At 38.4% G+C, this 14,427-nt stretch overlaps 1 protein-coding gene across 3 annotated transcripts in view; it reads right to left on the reverse strand.

Moving 5' to 3' along the window:
* Nucleotides 1–266: 266 nt before the first annotated feature.
* The window catches only part of LOC126162699 (uncharacterized), a 73,752-nt gene continuing 59,591 nt past the window's right edge, over nt 267–14,427 (reverse strand). For all 3 annotated transcript variants that reach the window (XR_007535099.1, XM_049919352.1, XM_049919354.1), the window contains one exon: nt 267–479. Coding sequence is in view for 2 of the 3 variants with exons in the window: in XM_049919352.1 (XP_049775309.1) it covers nt 269–479 (211 nt within the window). In the remaining variant the exon portion in view is untranslated. The remainder of the gene's footprint in view (nt 480–14,427) is intronic.

Consider the following 14,427-nt stretch of genomic DNA (forward strand, 5'->3'; position numbering starts at 1 on the left):
ACTAAAGTCAACATACCTTATTTGTTTACTGATGATTACAAAACTCTGATTTATGAACACAAAATTTCTATACCTTAAGCTTGCAAGTCAGCAGTTCTAGAAAACAGCAGATTAATATGTGATTCTTCAGTTTCTCCCAGCATATTTCTTGCTCGAACAGGTCCACTGGTGTACTGCTGGTCCATAGTGTCCAACGGGCACTTATGGACCGGCAGTACCACCTGAGGACTCTTTGAGCAAATTAATATTTTATAAACTGTGTACTTACTTATGTTGTAACCATATGGCTTTCAAAGGAGTCCATTTCTATAAACTTCTCTAAACAGAAATCACATTCTATAGGAAATTGAAGATCAATCCCATGTAGTTTAAAGATGTTCTCTTCAGTAGCCAACTGTTCTGGTAATGATGGTGAGACAGCACCGTTAACCACATTTGCTTTACTTCTCTGATGTTTTTCTTCAGGTGTGCTATTCTTGCTGTGAAAATAAAAAATGGAACTGTTTATGAAATAAACATCAATGCTAACTGTACACAGATGTGAGTAAACAACACAAGTACCCTTATCAATATGGCCAGTTTGAACACTTTTCAAAACTATATACTTATAACTGAGGCATACTGGATTGAGCAGGCAAGAAAACAAATTTCAGGGTCACAAATTGTAAAAAATTTAACTTTTCTTCTACTTAAACCACACCTGGTATCTTTCTTTCTGGATAAATCTTAACATTAGGGTGTGAGACACTATTTCTTTCTTTTTCTTTTTCTTTTTCTTCTTGTCCTCCCTATCCTGCAACTCCTCTCTATTCTCGTAAGGATGAAAAACTGGATAAATTTTAGCATAACTGTTCATTTCAATCTCTAACTTTCACAAATAACCACTAGTTCATTTTTTATTTTTTTTATACCAAAGATTATTATTCATTTTTACAGTAGCATGTAGACACAGTAGTGTTCAAATATAGATAAATAAGGCAGAACACAGAAAACATAAGTAACTCCCCAAGAAATATCGCGCTAATACGATGTAACACTGCCTTTAGCCTTTATACTTGTCTCAGTTTGGTAGGGAAGAGAAGCCACAGGTTTCTCCAGATACACCAAATCCAGTTGAAGCCACCCACTGATGATTAAATCCTGTAGAGCTACCAAAATGCCGGGATGCCGTGTGATACATTTCATCTGTTGTTCCAAACCATCTCAGAAAATTTTCCGGTTGGGTGATTTAGCAGGCCAGTTGAAGTGTGACAGGGTGCCTTAGCGCTCATAAACCAGAAACATAAGTGTGCAGCACTGTTAATACTGTTGTTGACATCTTGGAAAATAGGACTGTCCACAACATACTCATCATGAACACATATAAAAAAAGGCTGCAAGTGAAATAATCAATCGTTCATGTTCATAGTAAACTGAAAGAGTGGGCCCACGTCATGGTACAAAAAAAACACCCTCAAAATGTCATACAACCATCTCAGGCCTGAACTACACACACACACACACACACACACACACACACACACACACACACACACACACACACACAGGGAATCAGACAAATTCTCAACCAGTTGGTTCATTAAGAGCAGAAAGTGCAGGTACAGCAAACAACTGCTTTGACTGAAAACAGCTAGATACCCTAACATGCACAAAGACACAGTTCAAGCTTTCCAGACCAATAATCAAATCTTAGTACTGTATCTACAAGTGAGTATGAAACACTTGATGATGTGGATACCAATTACTTGCATGCTTCCTCACAAAGTATTACAACTGAAATTTCTTAATGGGCAAGCCACTCGCCGTCAGAAGTTAATGCATATTTCTAAAGGTTTGCAAAAGAGTTTAAGGTTTTCTGTTTTAATGTTTATGGCTATTTAATGTGTCAGAAATTAATATTCATAAGTTCAATAGAAAATGTAACCAGTCAATGATGTTCAATCTGTAGTGAACTGCTGATATAGTAACTGATTTTTTTTTCAACTTTGGTTATAGTTAAGTACCCATTATACTGCTTTATGCCTTGAGGTAGTGTAAATCTTTTGACAGCACTGGCGCTTGCCTAATGTAGAAAGTGTTGACTCAGGGTACCTTGTTTTTTTTATGAAGTAGGAAAAAACTGGATCAAGTGCCACTATTACACGATAACACGATCTGCTTATTTCACAAAGAAAATCCAGGACTTTGTTTGGGAAATCATCCCTCTTGCACTTATTTCACTGATCTTGTGCCCTAAAATGTTTACCTTCCCACTCCTTATTGAACAAGCATCACAAAAATTTCTTTCCAGATGAAAAGGCACATGAAACTTTGTGTGACAACACCTTAATCTCACAACCAGTAGGATTCTACAGGTGTGGAATCAGTAAACTACCTGAGCAACATCAGACTGTTTCAGATTGTCTGAGAGAATATATTTTTGATGATTAACTTCTCTCTAATTTACCCTAATTTACCATTAAGCTCAATGAACTAAAGGAATATGCTGAAACTTCCTGGCAGATTAAAACTGTGTGCCTGACCGAGACTCGAACTCGGGACCTTTGCCTTTCGCAGGCAAGTGCTCTACCATCTGAGCTACCGAAGCACGACTCACGCCCAGTTCCGAGTTCGAGTCTTGGTCGGGCACACAGTTTTAATCTGCCAGGAAGTTTCATACCAGTGCACACTCCACAGAGTGGAAATCTCATTCTGGAAAGGAATATGCTATTAAAATATGCACTGTACTATGACAAATGAATTACAACTTAGCACGATAACGTTACGATGAAAGTCTATGTTAATAAAACAAAATATCTGTAACATGAATGTGCCTATATTGAGATAATTAGTAAGATATTAGGTACTTTCGACATACAAACAGGCTGTGTTTACTTGTTGTTCTCTGTCATACTCAAGCAATAAAGAAAAGTGGCATTTCATAAATAAAACTGTATATTCAAAAAGGCCAAAAATTATGTTGGCAGAACTGGAAAGACACATGAAGCAAAGCAGCCTTTATTTTATAGACAACCCTGTTACTTCAGAGCTGGAGAAGAGCTGCCATATTCGTCTCTCCCTTATTGCCCAAGTGGTGACTGTTATTGTTGTTGTTGTTGTTGTCTTCAGTCCTGAGATTGGTTTGATGCAGCTCTCCATGCTACTCTATCCTGTGCAAACTTCTTCATCTCCCAGTACTTACTGCAACCTACATCATTCTGAATCTGCTTAGTGTATTCATCTCTTGGTCTCCCTCTACGATTTTTACCCTCCACGCTGCCCTCCAATGCTAAATTTGCGACCCCTCGATGTCATGTCCTACCAACCGACCCCTTCTTCTAGTCAAGTTGTGTCACAAGCTCCTCTTCTCCCCAATTCTATTCAATATCTCCTCATTAGTTATGTGATCTACCCATCTAATCTTCAGCATTCTTCTGTAGCACCAAATTTCGAAAGCTTCTATTCTCTTCTTGTCCAAACTATTTATCGTCCATGTTTCACTTCCATACATGGCTACACTTCATACAAATACTTTCAGAAACGACTTCCTGACACTTAAAGCTATACTCGATGTTAACAAATTTCTCTTCTTCAGAAACACTTTCCAGTGGTGACTACGACAGATAAAACAACAATGTCGAAAATGAGTTTAGTAGCAACTTCTGCATGGAACGACCTTCCTGGACTGAAAACCATAAACAGAAAACATTACGTCACACCTTACGTGAAAATCATTTTGATTATTCAATAGAAATGATAAGGAAATATGAAGGGAATCTAGCAGGATAATTTTTTGCCATCCAGGAATGGCAGATTAAAACTGTGTGCTCGACCGAGACTCGAACTCGGGACCAATTATATTTCGGGTTTTTGCCAAGTTGCAGTTATAATACTAGCAGGAAGAATACCAGCCAACGTGTTCGTTGAGGAGGCTCACTCTTGGGAAGTTCACACTTCGAAGGCATAGCAGTGCCACCTGCCATGGCGTTCAATGGAGGCAGATGACATATTTAAAATATTGCCCAATGATTTTTGTTCCCATTTTTGTAACTAGCATAGTAACTAATAATACTACATCTACATCTACATTTATACTCCGCAAGCCACCCAACGGTGTGTGGTGGAGGGCACTTTACGTGCCACTGTCATTACCTCCCTTTCCTGTTCCAGTCACATATGGTTCGCGGGAAGAACGACTGTCTGAAAGCCTCCGTGCGCGCTCTAATCTCTCTAATTTTACATTCATGATCTCCTTGGGAGGTATAAGTAGGGGGAAGCAATATATTCGATACCTCATCCAGAAACGCACCCTCTCGAAACCTGGCGAACAAGCTACACCGCGATGCAGAGCGCCTCTCTTGCAGAGTCTGCCACTTGAGTTTGTTAAACATCTCCGTAACACTATCACGGTTACCAAATAACCCTGTGACGAAACGCGCCGCTCTTCTTTGGATCTTCTCTATCTCCTCCGTCAACCTGATCTGGTACGGATCCCACACTGATGAGCAATACTCAAGTATAGGTCGAACGAGTGTTTTGTAAACCACCTCCTTTGTTGATGGACTACATTTTCTAAGGACTCTCCCAATGAATCTCAACTTGGTCCACTCAGGTGGACTGACATCAAACTGAACATTATAAATCAATTGCTGTGACAATTATTTTTGTTTTTCTGTCTTAAGCAACAAGAAAGCAAAATAGCTCATTCACCAGGTGTGATTCACATATTTGGAGCACTTCCACTGGTTATAATTTTATTGTAATCATTATGAGTAGGCAACACATCTTGTTTTATAATTAGACATAGAAAATGTTTTTCTTAAGATTGCTGTCATTGGCACTATCCCCAAAAGAAAAGCACACAAATCATGAAATAACAACACAATGTTGATTGCAAAATGTGAACATCCACAAGGAGATTATGTAAGCTACAAACAATATAAAGTTTCAAATCAACAAAGATTACTGTGCAGGAAACTATACAAAATGACCAATAAAAAGCAGGATCAAAAGGCCATTGAAAAATGAAACCACCTAAAGTATGCAGTGCAAGTGTGATTATAGCTTCTCTAACATGAAATGAGAAGTGATTGTTATCAAAGCATACACTGACAGTAATCTCCAGAGTAACTCATTCTAATATATATATATATATAAACTCTTTGCCTTTACAAATGTCTGCTTGTGTCTTGTATGTATGTATGGATGGATATGTGTGTGTGTGTGCGAGTGTATACCTGTCCTTTTTTCCCCCTAAGGTAAGTCTTTCCCCTCCCGGGATTGGAATGACTCCTTACCCTCTCCCTTAAAACCCATATCCTTTTGTCTTTCCTTCTCCTTCCCTCTTTCCTGACGAGGCAACCGTTGGTTGCGAAAGCTAGAGTTTTGTGTGCATGTTTGTGTTTATTTGTGTGTCTATCGACCTGCCAGCGCTTTTGTTGGGTAAGTCTCATCATCTTTCTTTTTAAATATATTTTTCCCACGTGGAATGTTTCCCTCTATTATATTCATATATATATATATATATATATATATATATATATATATATATATATATATATAATACAGACAGCACATGAAACAACAGCAGGTTCTTCAAGCTGAGAGTGGTGGTGAGATTCTACTCTGTGCCACACAATCAATGTAGTGTCATTAATTTAGGTCCTGACGTTTCTGTACGAAAGGACCCTCTACGTTACCAATGCATTCATATGAGAGTTATTGAGCTGTAATGCAGTGGCACAGATTGGAGATGGTTTTAGAATTTGCAGAGACTATTCATACACTGCTCATTCACTGTGCCAAGTTAACATTATGTCAGATTATAGCCCAGACTTAATTTCTACCTGTGAAAGAACTGCACACATTACATTGACACCCCTGCACCCCACACATAACACACAGCCATTATATGGCAATTAATTACTCCAAAATGCCCTATGCTTGCATCTTTTTACCAACAACTTAACTTCTTTTGCAGTGGACATTCACCCCATTGTGGAGTTGACAAACAAGTGTTAAAGTCTACCAGACATTTGTTCACACCCACTCCCTCTCCCCACAACCATTATGAATGTCTCAAATTAAGACACTGGATGCAGGTTTACAAATACATTAACAGGCTTCTGGTTATCAGCTTTTCTGAAAGGATTTTCTGCTGTTACTCTGAAGATGACTGCTTAAGGTAAATAGAAATGTTCCTAAGACAAACACTCAATGTTTGCATTCTTTCAGGTCCATTAATCAAAAAACTATGAAAATAAGCAATAAAAAAATCACTTTTCGGTTTGCAAGCCCCAGTATTTCAAATAAAACACTCACGATTTCAAGCCTATCTCCGCCACTGTTGTCATGAGTAAAAAACCACTGACTACCAGGACTGCCACAGTTTTTCACTTATATGGACACAATTGCTGCACCTGGAAACGATCACAGAGATGTGTGTGCAGAAGACAAGTTGTTCAGCTAGCAGCAGTTCAAGTGTGCCACAATAACAACGATGTCAGGTGGTGCGAGAGGTAGGTACCATCTTTGAAACTGGCACTCCTGCCTCCATGCAAGCATCAGGCATCCGTCTTTGTTTTTGCTCAATATCCGAAGCCCATCCACATGCATTACTAAGAGTGTGTACCTGGTCTCTGTTATAACTGTTGCTGTTTATTCTAATCTTGGTCACATCTGTTATATTAGAAACCCAACTGCCAAACAGAATATTGTAAAACTGCATTTGCAAGTCACTCCATAAATTTATGGGAAAGGAAGTGCACAGTTACTGAGAATAAAGCTCTGGCAATTGTCAGGGGATTGCCAAATTTCGATTGTCGTGGAAGAAAAACCACTGTCATAACAGACCACAAGGCTTTATCTTTCTTAATGAGCTGTTTTGCTTAATGTATTAATGCATGACCAACTGAAACGCTGGGCGTTCAGTTTAAAGAATTTGTCAGGAAATTCGCTACTTGCCAGGCCAAGTCAATATTGTTCTGGGTGCACTGTCATGGCTTACTTATGACACAGTGGAGTCAAATGTTGCAAATCCATTGCAGTGAGCTATACACATCAATTTCATCAAGAGCTTTGCAGGAGAACAGTTTAACAAGAAATTACTATGCAATATTTCAGCAGAACAAGATAAAGATGAAATATTAAAGGGAGTAAAAACTTTGTACAATGAACTAGACAAATTCAGCTGTACTGTGATACAAATTAAGCAGTATTACCTAGAACAGCAGAATATCTTTTACCAATGAACAATTCTTAATTCTGACCACTGGAGATCATGTATACCATAATATGCAATAGTTGATCTTGTTTCATATGTTCACAAGAGTTTTGCACATTTTAGCCCTAGCAAACTGCAAGAATATTGCATATTTAATAGTACTGCAAAAAGAGTTAATGTGACACTAAAATTGTGCAGTTTGTGTCAGAAGACGAATTTCACCTAAGCAGCATAAAGGACCTATGCGTAGTATTATATCTGACAAACGTGGCCACATTCTGTCAGCTGATCTCTATAGACCATCGCCAACATCTAAAGGCAATTATTTGCATATGATGGTAGTGCTGGAACTTTTCTCAATGTATGTCAATATATATTTCTCTTTATCCTTTGCATAAGCCTAAGTGTCGCATGATCCTCAATAAATTAGAAGTAGTTTATTTTCTGAATGTGATCAAAGCAGAATGCATCATCAGCAATAATGGTTCACAATATCGATCAAAATTATAGAGGAGTTTCTTGGAAAATTATAGCATAAAGCAAATTTTAATTTTCACTTATCATCCAGCTTCAGATCCAGTACACGAGTTATGTGAGAACTCTGAAGATTATTTGTGCATATTGTGGAAAACACTATAAGATCTGGTACATAAAATTTCAAGACTTTGTAACAATGATGAACAATTGAAATCATGACTGCACAGGTATGCCACCATGCACAGTTTCATTCGTTTAAAAGCCATTCCATATTTTTTAACAGTACGCGACATACCCACAAAAAACAGAAATCTCGTGATCCTCAATAAGAAAGCTAATGCTCAAAATCCAACATGCTAAATTAGTGAAGCCTTGATTATAAAAAGTGAACGAATGGATTCTTGTCAAGCCTCATATGAAATCTTCTAAGGTCAAACAAGCAATTCGGAAATGTAACCGTTACTACACTGGTCCCTTTGGAATCAAAAGTTATGCATCCTAACACTAATGAAGTGGAGTACACCAGTTTATGCAAATTTTATGGATTAAAGCAAATAAAGAATATGAAACTACACCACAAAAGGGACAATATGGAATTCCATGTGTAAAGATACTCATTTAAATACACAGTCCCATGGAACTGTAATTACATTTTATTGTATACAATGTTTTGCATAGAAGAAGAATATTTTTGTGTGGGCATTGTTTTCTTACATTACAGACAGTGCCTGGCATTACACATCACAACGGTGCAATGTGCATAAATTACATTTTTTGTATATATGAACTTAGTGAAACAAGTATTTTAGCAGGAGAAAACTCCAAGAAAGAGCGACACACTTACATTATGCAAAGACTTGTATTTTCTTGTCTAAATCACTGCTGGTATCATTGTTCAAGTATATGAGCCAAGCAGAGCAGCCAGAGAAGTGACACAGCAAAGATGTGACATTGAAATTATGTCATCGCTAGGATATGCCATTCTTTGATGTTTAGAGTTTGCCATTTTCCAATTCGCTAAGGTGTTTCGCAGATCAGCCATCAATGCATTGCATCATGACCCAACATGAGTTTTGTGTCTGTTATCAAACTCAACATATATACTTTATGCAGTGACAGAGCAAACAGCCTGTTCACAAATTATTGTTCAAGAGTGATCCAATGCATTGATTAAGCCAAGTGCATCAATTTTAGATTACCCAAAGGTAATATGTAAGTGCTTTATAATCCTCAATTGTTATACAAGCTTTGTTTTGTTATGTATTCCTATAATGACTACTGCGAACACCATGTGCAACATAGATTGTTTCTCTTATTTACATTAATTAACTCTGCTATCTACTTAAGGATTTTTGCATTCTGCTTAAGATATCAGCTTAGAAGCCACTGATAGCCTTTGGATCAAGGCAGTCAGGTGGATGCAGTATTTCTTGATTTCTGAAACGCATTTCACTCAGTACCACATCTATCTTTCTTGTCGAAAGTATGGTCATATGGTGTATCAAGTCAAATTTCTGACTGGACTGAGGATTTTTTGGTATGGACAATGCAGCTGGTTATCTTGGTTGGAGAGACATCGTCAGGTTCACAAGTAATTTCAGGTTTGTCCAGGGAAGTGTGTAGGCACCCTTGCTGCTCATGTTGTATACTAATGACCTTGCAGACAATATTAACAGTAACCTCAGACTTTTTGCAGCTTGATGCAGTTGTCTATAATGAAGGACTGTCCGAAAGAAGCTGCATAAATATTTAGTCATATCTTGATAAGCATTCAGTCATATCTTGAAAAGATTTCAAACTGGAGCAAAGATTGATAACTTGCTTTACATGTTAAGAAATATAAAATAGTGCACTTCACAAAACAAAAACAAAAAACGTAGTATCTTATGACTATAACAGCAACGAGTCACCGACTATAGCAGCAGTGAGTCACAGTTGGAATTGCACAGCTTATACAAATACCTGGGTGTAACATTTGGTAGGGATATGAAATGGAAAGATCACATAGGCTCAGTTATAGGTAAAGAAGGTGGTAGACTTTGGTTTATTAATATAAAATGTGGGAAATGCAATGAGTCTACAAAGGAGAGTGCTACAAATCACTTGTGTGACCCGTATTGCTTAAGTGTGTGGGACCCGTATCACCACAGGACTAACAGGGGATACTGAATATATACAGAAAAGAGCAGCACAAATAGTCACAGGTTTGTTTGAGAGAGTGCTGTGGGTGTGTGTCACAGAGATGCTGAAGGAACTGAACTGGCAGTCTCGAAGATAGACATAAAGTATCCCGAGAAAGCCTACTTAGAAAGTGCCAAGAACTGGCTTTCATTGATGACTCTAAGAATATACTACAACCCCCTATGTAACACTCATAAAGGGATCATGAAGATGAGATTACATTTATTACAACATGCACAGAGGCATTTGAACAATCATTCATCCAGTGCTCCATACGAGAATGGAACAGGAAGAAACACTAATAACTGGTACAATGGGACCTATCCACTGTCATGCACTTTACAGTGGTTGGCAGAGTAGAGATGTAGATGTAGATGTAGACACTGTGCACAGTATCTACACTTGTATTTTTGTGCTAATTTTCAATTTCATTGTTATTTGACAGCTAATTTATGCATGTACTACATGATACTTCTTACTTGTAACAGAAGTTTTATGAGTGTGTTCTCCACATTTTCAAATCTGTTTTGCAAACATTTCTGTGTTGTTTGCATTTATATGTGCAATTATTTTGCTTGATAGGTTTGGTAAACTTATAATCTCTGATCATTCAATTACACGCCTGGTCATTATTTTCAGTTTCTAAATGACATATTAAATTAAACTGTTTTTTATTAAGACTATGTTTATTAACATTCATTATTAACAAGATTGCATGTGCTCCATCCAGTCTATAGATCTGTTAGGCAATTTTGTAATTGACATTAACATATCCTATTTTAGAAAATGCATGTTAATTTTGCTGTTGCCTTAAAAAAAAGTTTGAAATATATATTATTTTGAATGTAGAATAGTACGCATACTACTTGGGTCACAACATATTTACATTCATTACTATTTGTTTTACTTTACACTAATATGACAACTCATTATTCTCTCTCTCTCTCTCTCTCTCTCTCTCTCTCTTTCTTAACAACCATTCACATTGTACTGCGACATACAAATAATAATTTTAATTGGCCTACTGAATCTTATGTGTACAATGATTACATTGTCCGCCCCGGTAGCTGAGTGGTCAACATGACAGAATGTCAATCCTAATGGCCCGGGTTCGATTCCTGGCTGGGTCGGAGATTTTCTCCGCTCAGGGACTGGACGTTATGTTGTCCTAATCATCATCATTTCATCCCCATCTACGAGAAAGTCGCCAAAGTCGCGTCAAATCGAAAGACTTGCACCCGGCGAATGGCCTACCCAATGGGAGGCCCTAGTCACACGACATTTACAATGATTACCCTAAAGTTATTTTCCTTTTTCTTCCTGTTATTTTATTCTCATGGCTCTTTGTCTCTTGCCAAATGGCTCCTCACTCTCTGTCTTTTTCCCTTTATTCTTTTTTTTGTGTGTGGGAGGGGGGTGGGGGGGAGGGGGAATATGTAAAATTTATTATATTATGACAAAACAATATGCCCTCTCCATGAACTATGGACCATGCCGTTGGTGGGGTGGCTTGCGTGCCTCAGCGATACAGATGGCCGTACCGTAGGTGCAACCACAATGGAGGGGTATCTGTTGAGAGGCCAGACAAACGTGTGGTTCCTGAAGAGGGGCAGCAGCCTTTTTAGTAGTTGCAGGGGCAACAGTCTGGATGATTGACTGATCTGGCCTTGTAACACAAACCAAAACGGCCTTGCTGTACTGGTACTGCAAACGGCTGAAAGCAAGGGGAAACTAAAGCCGTAATTTTTCCCGAGGGCATGCAGCTTTACTGTATGATTAAATGATGATGGCGTCCTCTTGGGTAAAATATTCCGGAGGTAAAATAGTCCCCCATTCCGATCTCCAGGCAGGGACTACTAAGGAGGACGTTGTTATCAGGAGAAAGAAAACTGGCATTCTATGGATCGAAGCGTGGAATGTCAGATCCCTTAATCGAGCAGTTAGGTTAGAAAATTTAAAAAGGGAAATCAATTGGTTAAAGTTAGATATAGTGGGAATTAGTGAAGTTCGGTGGCAGAAGGAACAAGACTTTTGGTCCGGTGAATACAGGGTTATAAATACAAAATCAAATAGGGGTAATGCAGGAGGCGATTTAATAATGAATAAAAAATAGGAGTGCGGGTAAGCTACTACAAACAGCATAGTGAACACATTATTGTGGCCAAGATAGACACGAAGCCCACACCTACTACAGCAGTACAAGTTTATATGCCAACTAGCTCTGCAGATGACGAAGAAATTGAAGAAATGTATGAGGAGATAAAAGAAATTATTCAGATAGTGAAGGGAGACCAAGATTCAATAGTCATGGGTGACTGGAATTCGATAGTAGGAAAAGGCAGAGAAGGAAATGTAGTAGGTGATTATGGATTGGGGGGAAGAAATATAAAAAAAGAGGAAGCCGCCTGGTAGAATTTTGCACAGAGCATAACTTAGTCATAGCTAACACTTGGTTCAAGAACCATAAAAGGAAGTTGTATACATGGAAGAAGTCTGGAGATACTGACAGGTTTCAGATGGATTATATAATGATAAGACAGAGATTTAGGAAACAGGTTTTAAATTGTAAGACATTTCCAGGGGCAGATGTGGACTCTGACCACAATCTATTGGTTATGAACTGTAGATTAAAACTAAAGAAACTGCAAAAAGGTGGGAATGTAAGGAGATGGGACCTGGATAAACTAACTAAACCAGAGGTTTAGAGGGGGAAATAAATACAGCAGAAGAAGAATGGGTAGCTCTGAGGGATGAAGTAGTGAAGGCAGCAGAGGATCAAGTAAGTAAAAAGACGAGGGCTAGTAGAAATCCTTGGGTAACAGAAGAAATATTGAATTTAATTGCTGAAAGGAGAATATATAAAAATGCAGTAAATGAAGCAGCCAAAAAGGAATACAAACGTCTCAAAAATGAGATTGACAGGAAGTTCAAAATGGCTAAGCAGGAATGGATAGAGGACAAATGTAAGAACGAAGAGGCATGTATCACTAGGGTAAGATAGATACTGCCTACAGGAAAATTAAAGAGACCTTTGGAGAAAAGAGAACCACTTGTATGAATATCAAGAGCTCACATGGAAACCCAGTTTTAAGCAAAGAAGGGAAAGCAGAAAGGTGGAAGGAGAATATAGAGGGTCTATACAAGGGCGATGTACTTGAGGACAGTATTATGGAAATGGAAGAGGATGTAGATGAAGACGAAATGGGAGATATGATACTGAGTGAAGAGTTTGATAGAGCACTGAAAGACCTGAGTCGAAACAAGGCCCCGGAAGTAGACAACATTCCATTAGGACTACTGACAGCCTTGGGAGAGCCAGCCCTGACAAAACTCAACCATCAGGTGAGCAAGATGCATGAGACTGGCGAAATACTGTCAGACTTCAAGAAGAATATAATAATTCCAATCCCAAAGAAAGCAGGTGTTGACAGATGTGAAAATTACCGAACTATCAGTTTAAAAGTCACAGCTGCAAAATACTAACACGAATTCTTTACAGACGAATGGAAAAACTGGTAGAAGCGGACCTTGGGGAAGATCAGTTTGGATTCTGTAGAAATGTTGAAACACATGAGGCAATACTGATCTTATGAGTCACCTTAGAAGAAAGATTAAGGAAAGGCAAACCTACGTTCCTAGCATTTGTAGACTTAGAGAAAGCTTTTGACAATGCTGACTGGAATACTCTCTTTCAAATTCTAAAGGTGGCAGGGGTAAAATACAGGGAGCGAAAGGCTATTTACGATTTGTACAGAAACCAGATGGCAGTTATAAGAGTTGAGGGGCATGAAAGGGAAGCAGTGGTTGGGAAGGGAGTGAGACAGGGTTGTAGCCTTTCCCCGATGTTATCCAATCTGTATATTGAGTAAGCAGTGAAGGAAACAAACTAAAAATTCGGAGAGAAGAAATAAAAACTATGATGTTCGCCGACATTGTAATTCTGTCAGAGACAGCAAAGGACTTGGAAGAGCAGTTGAACGGAATGGAGGATATAAGATGATCATCATCAAAAGCAAAATGAGGATAATGGAATGTAGTTGAATTAAGTTCGGTGATGCTGAGGGAATTAGATTAGGAAATGAGACACTTAAAGTAGTAAAGGAGTTTTGCTATTTGGGGAGCAACAAAACTGATGGTGGTTGAAGTAGAGAGGATATAAAATGTATACTGGCAATGGCAAGGAAAGCGTTTCCGAAGAAGAAAAATTTGTTATCATCGAGTATAGATTTAAATGTCAGGTAGTGGTTTCTAAAAGTATTTGTATGGAGTGTAGCCATGTATGGAAGTGAAACGTGGACGATAAATAGTTTAGACAAGAAGAGAATAGAAGCTTTCGAAATGTGGTGCTACAGAAGAATGCTGAAGATTAGATGGGTAGATCACATAACTAATGAGGAGGTATTGAACAGAATTGGGGAGAAGAGGAGCTTGTGGCACAACTTGACTAGAAGAAGGGGTCGGTTGGTAGGACATGTTCTGAGACATCGAGGGGTCACCAATTTAGTATTGGAGGGCAGTGTGGAGGGTAAAAATCGTAGAGGGAGACCAAGAGATGAATACACTAAGCA

The sequence above is a fragment of the Schistocerca cancellata genome, chromosome 2 (assembly GCF_023864275.1).
Source record: "Schistocerca cancellata isolate TAMUIC-IGC-003103 chromosome 2, iqSchCanc2.1, whole genome shotgun sequence".
Classification (NCBI taxonomy): domain Eukaryota; kingdom Metazoa; phylum Arthropoda; class Insecta; order Orthoptera; family Acrididae; genus Schistocerca; species Schistocerca cancellata.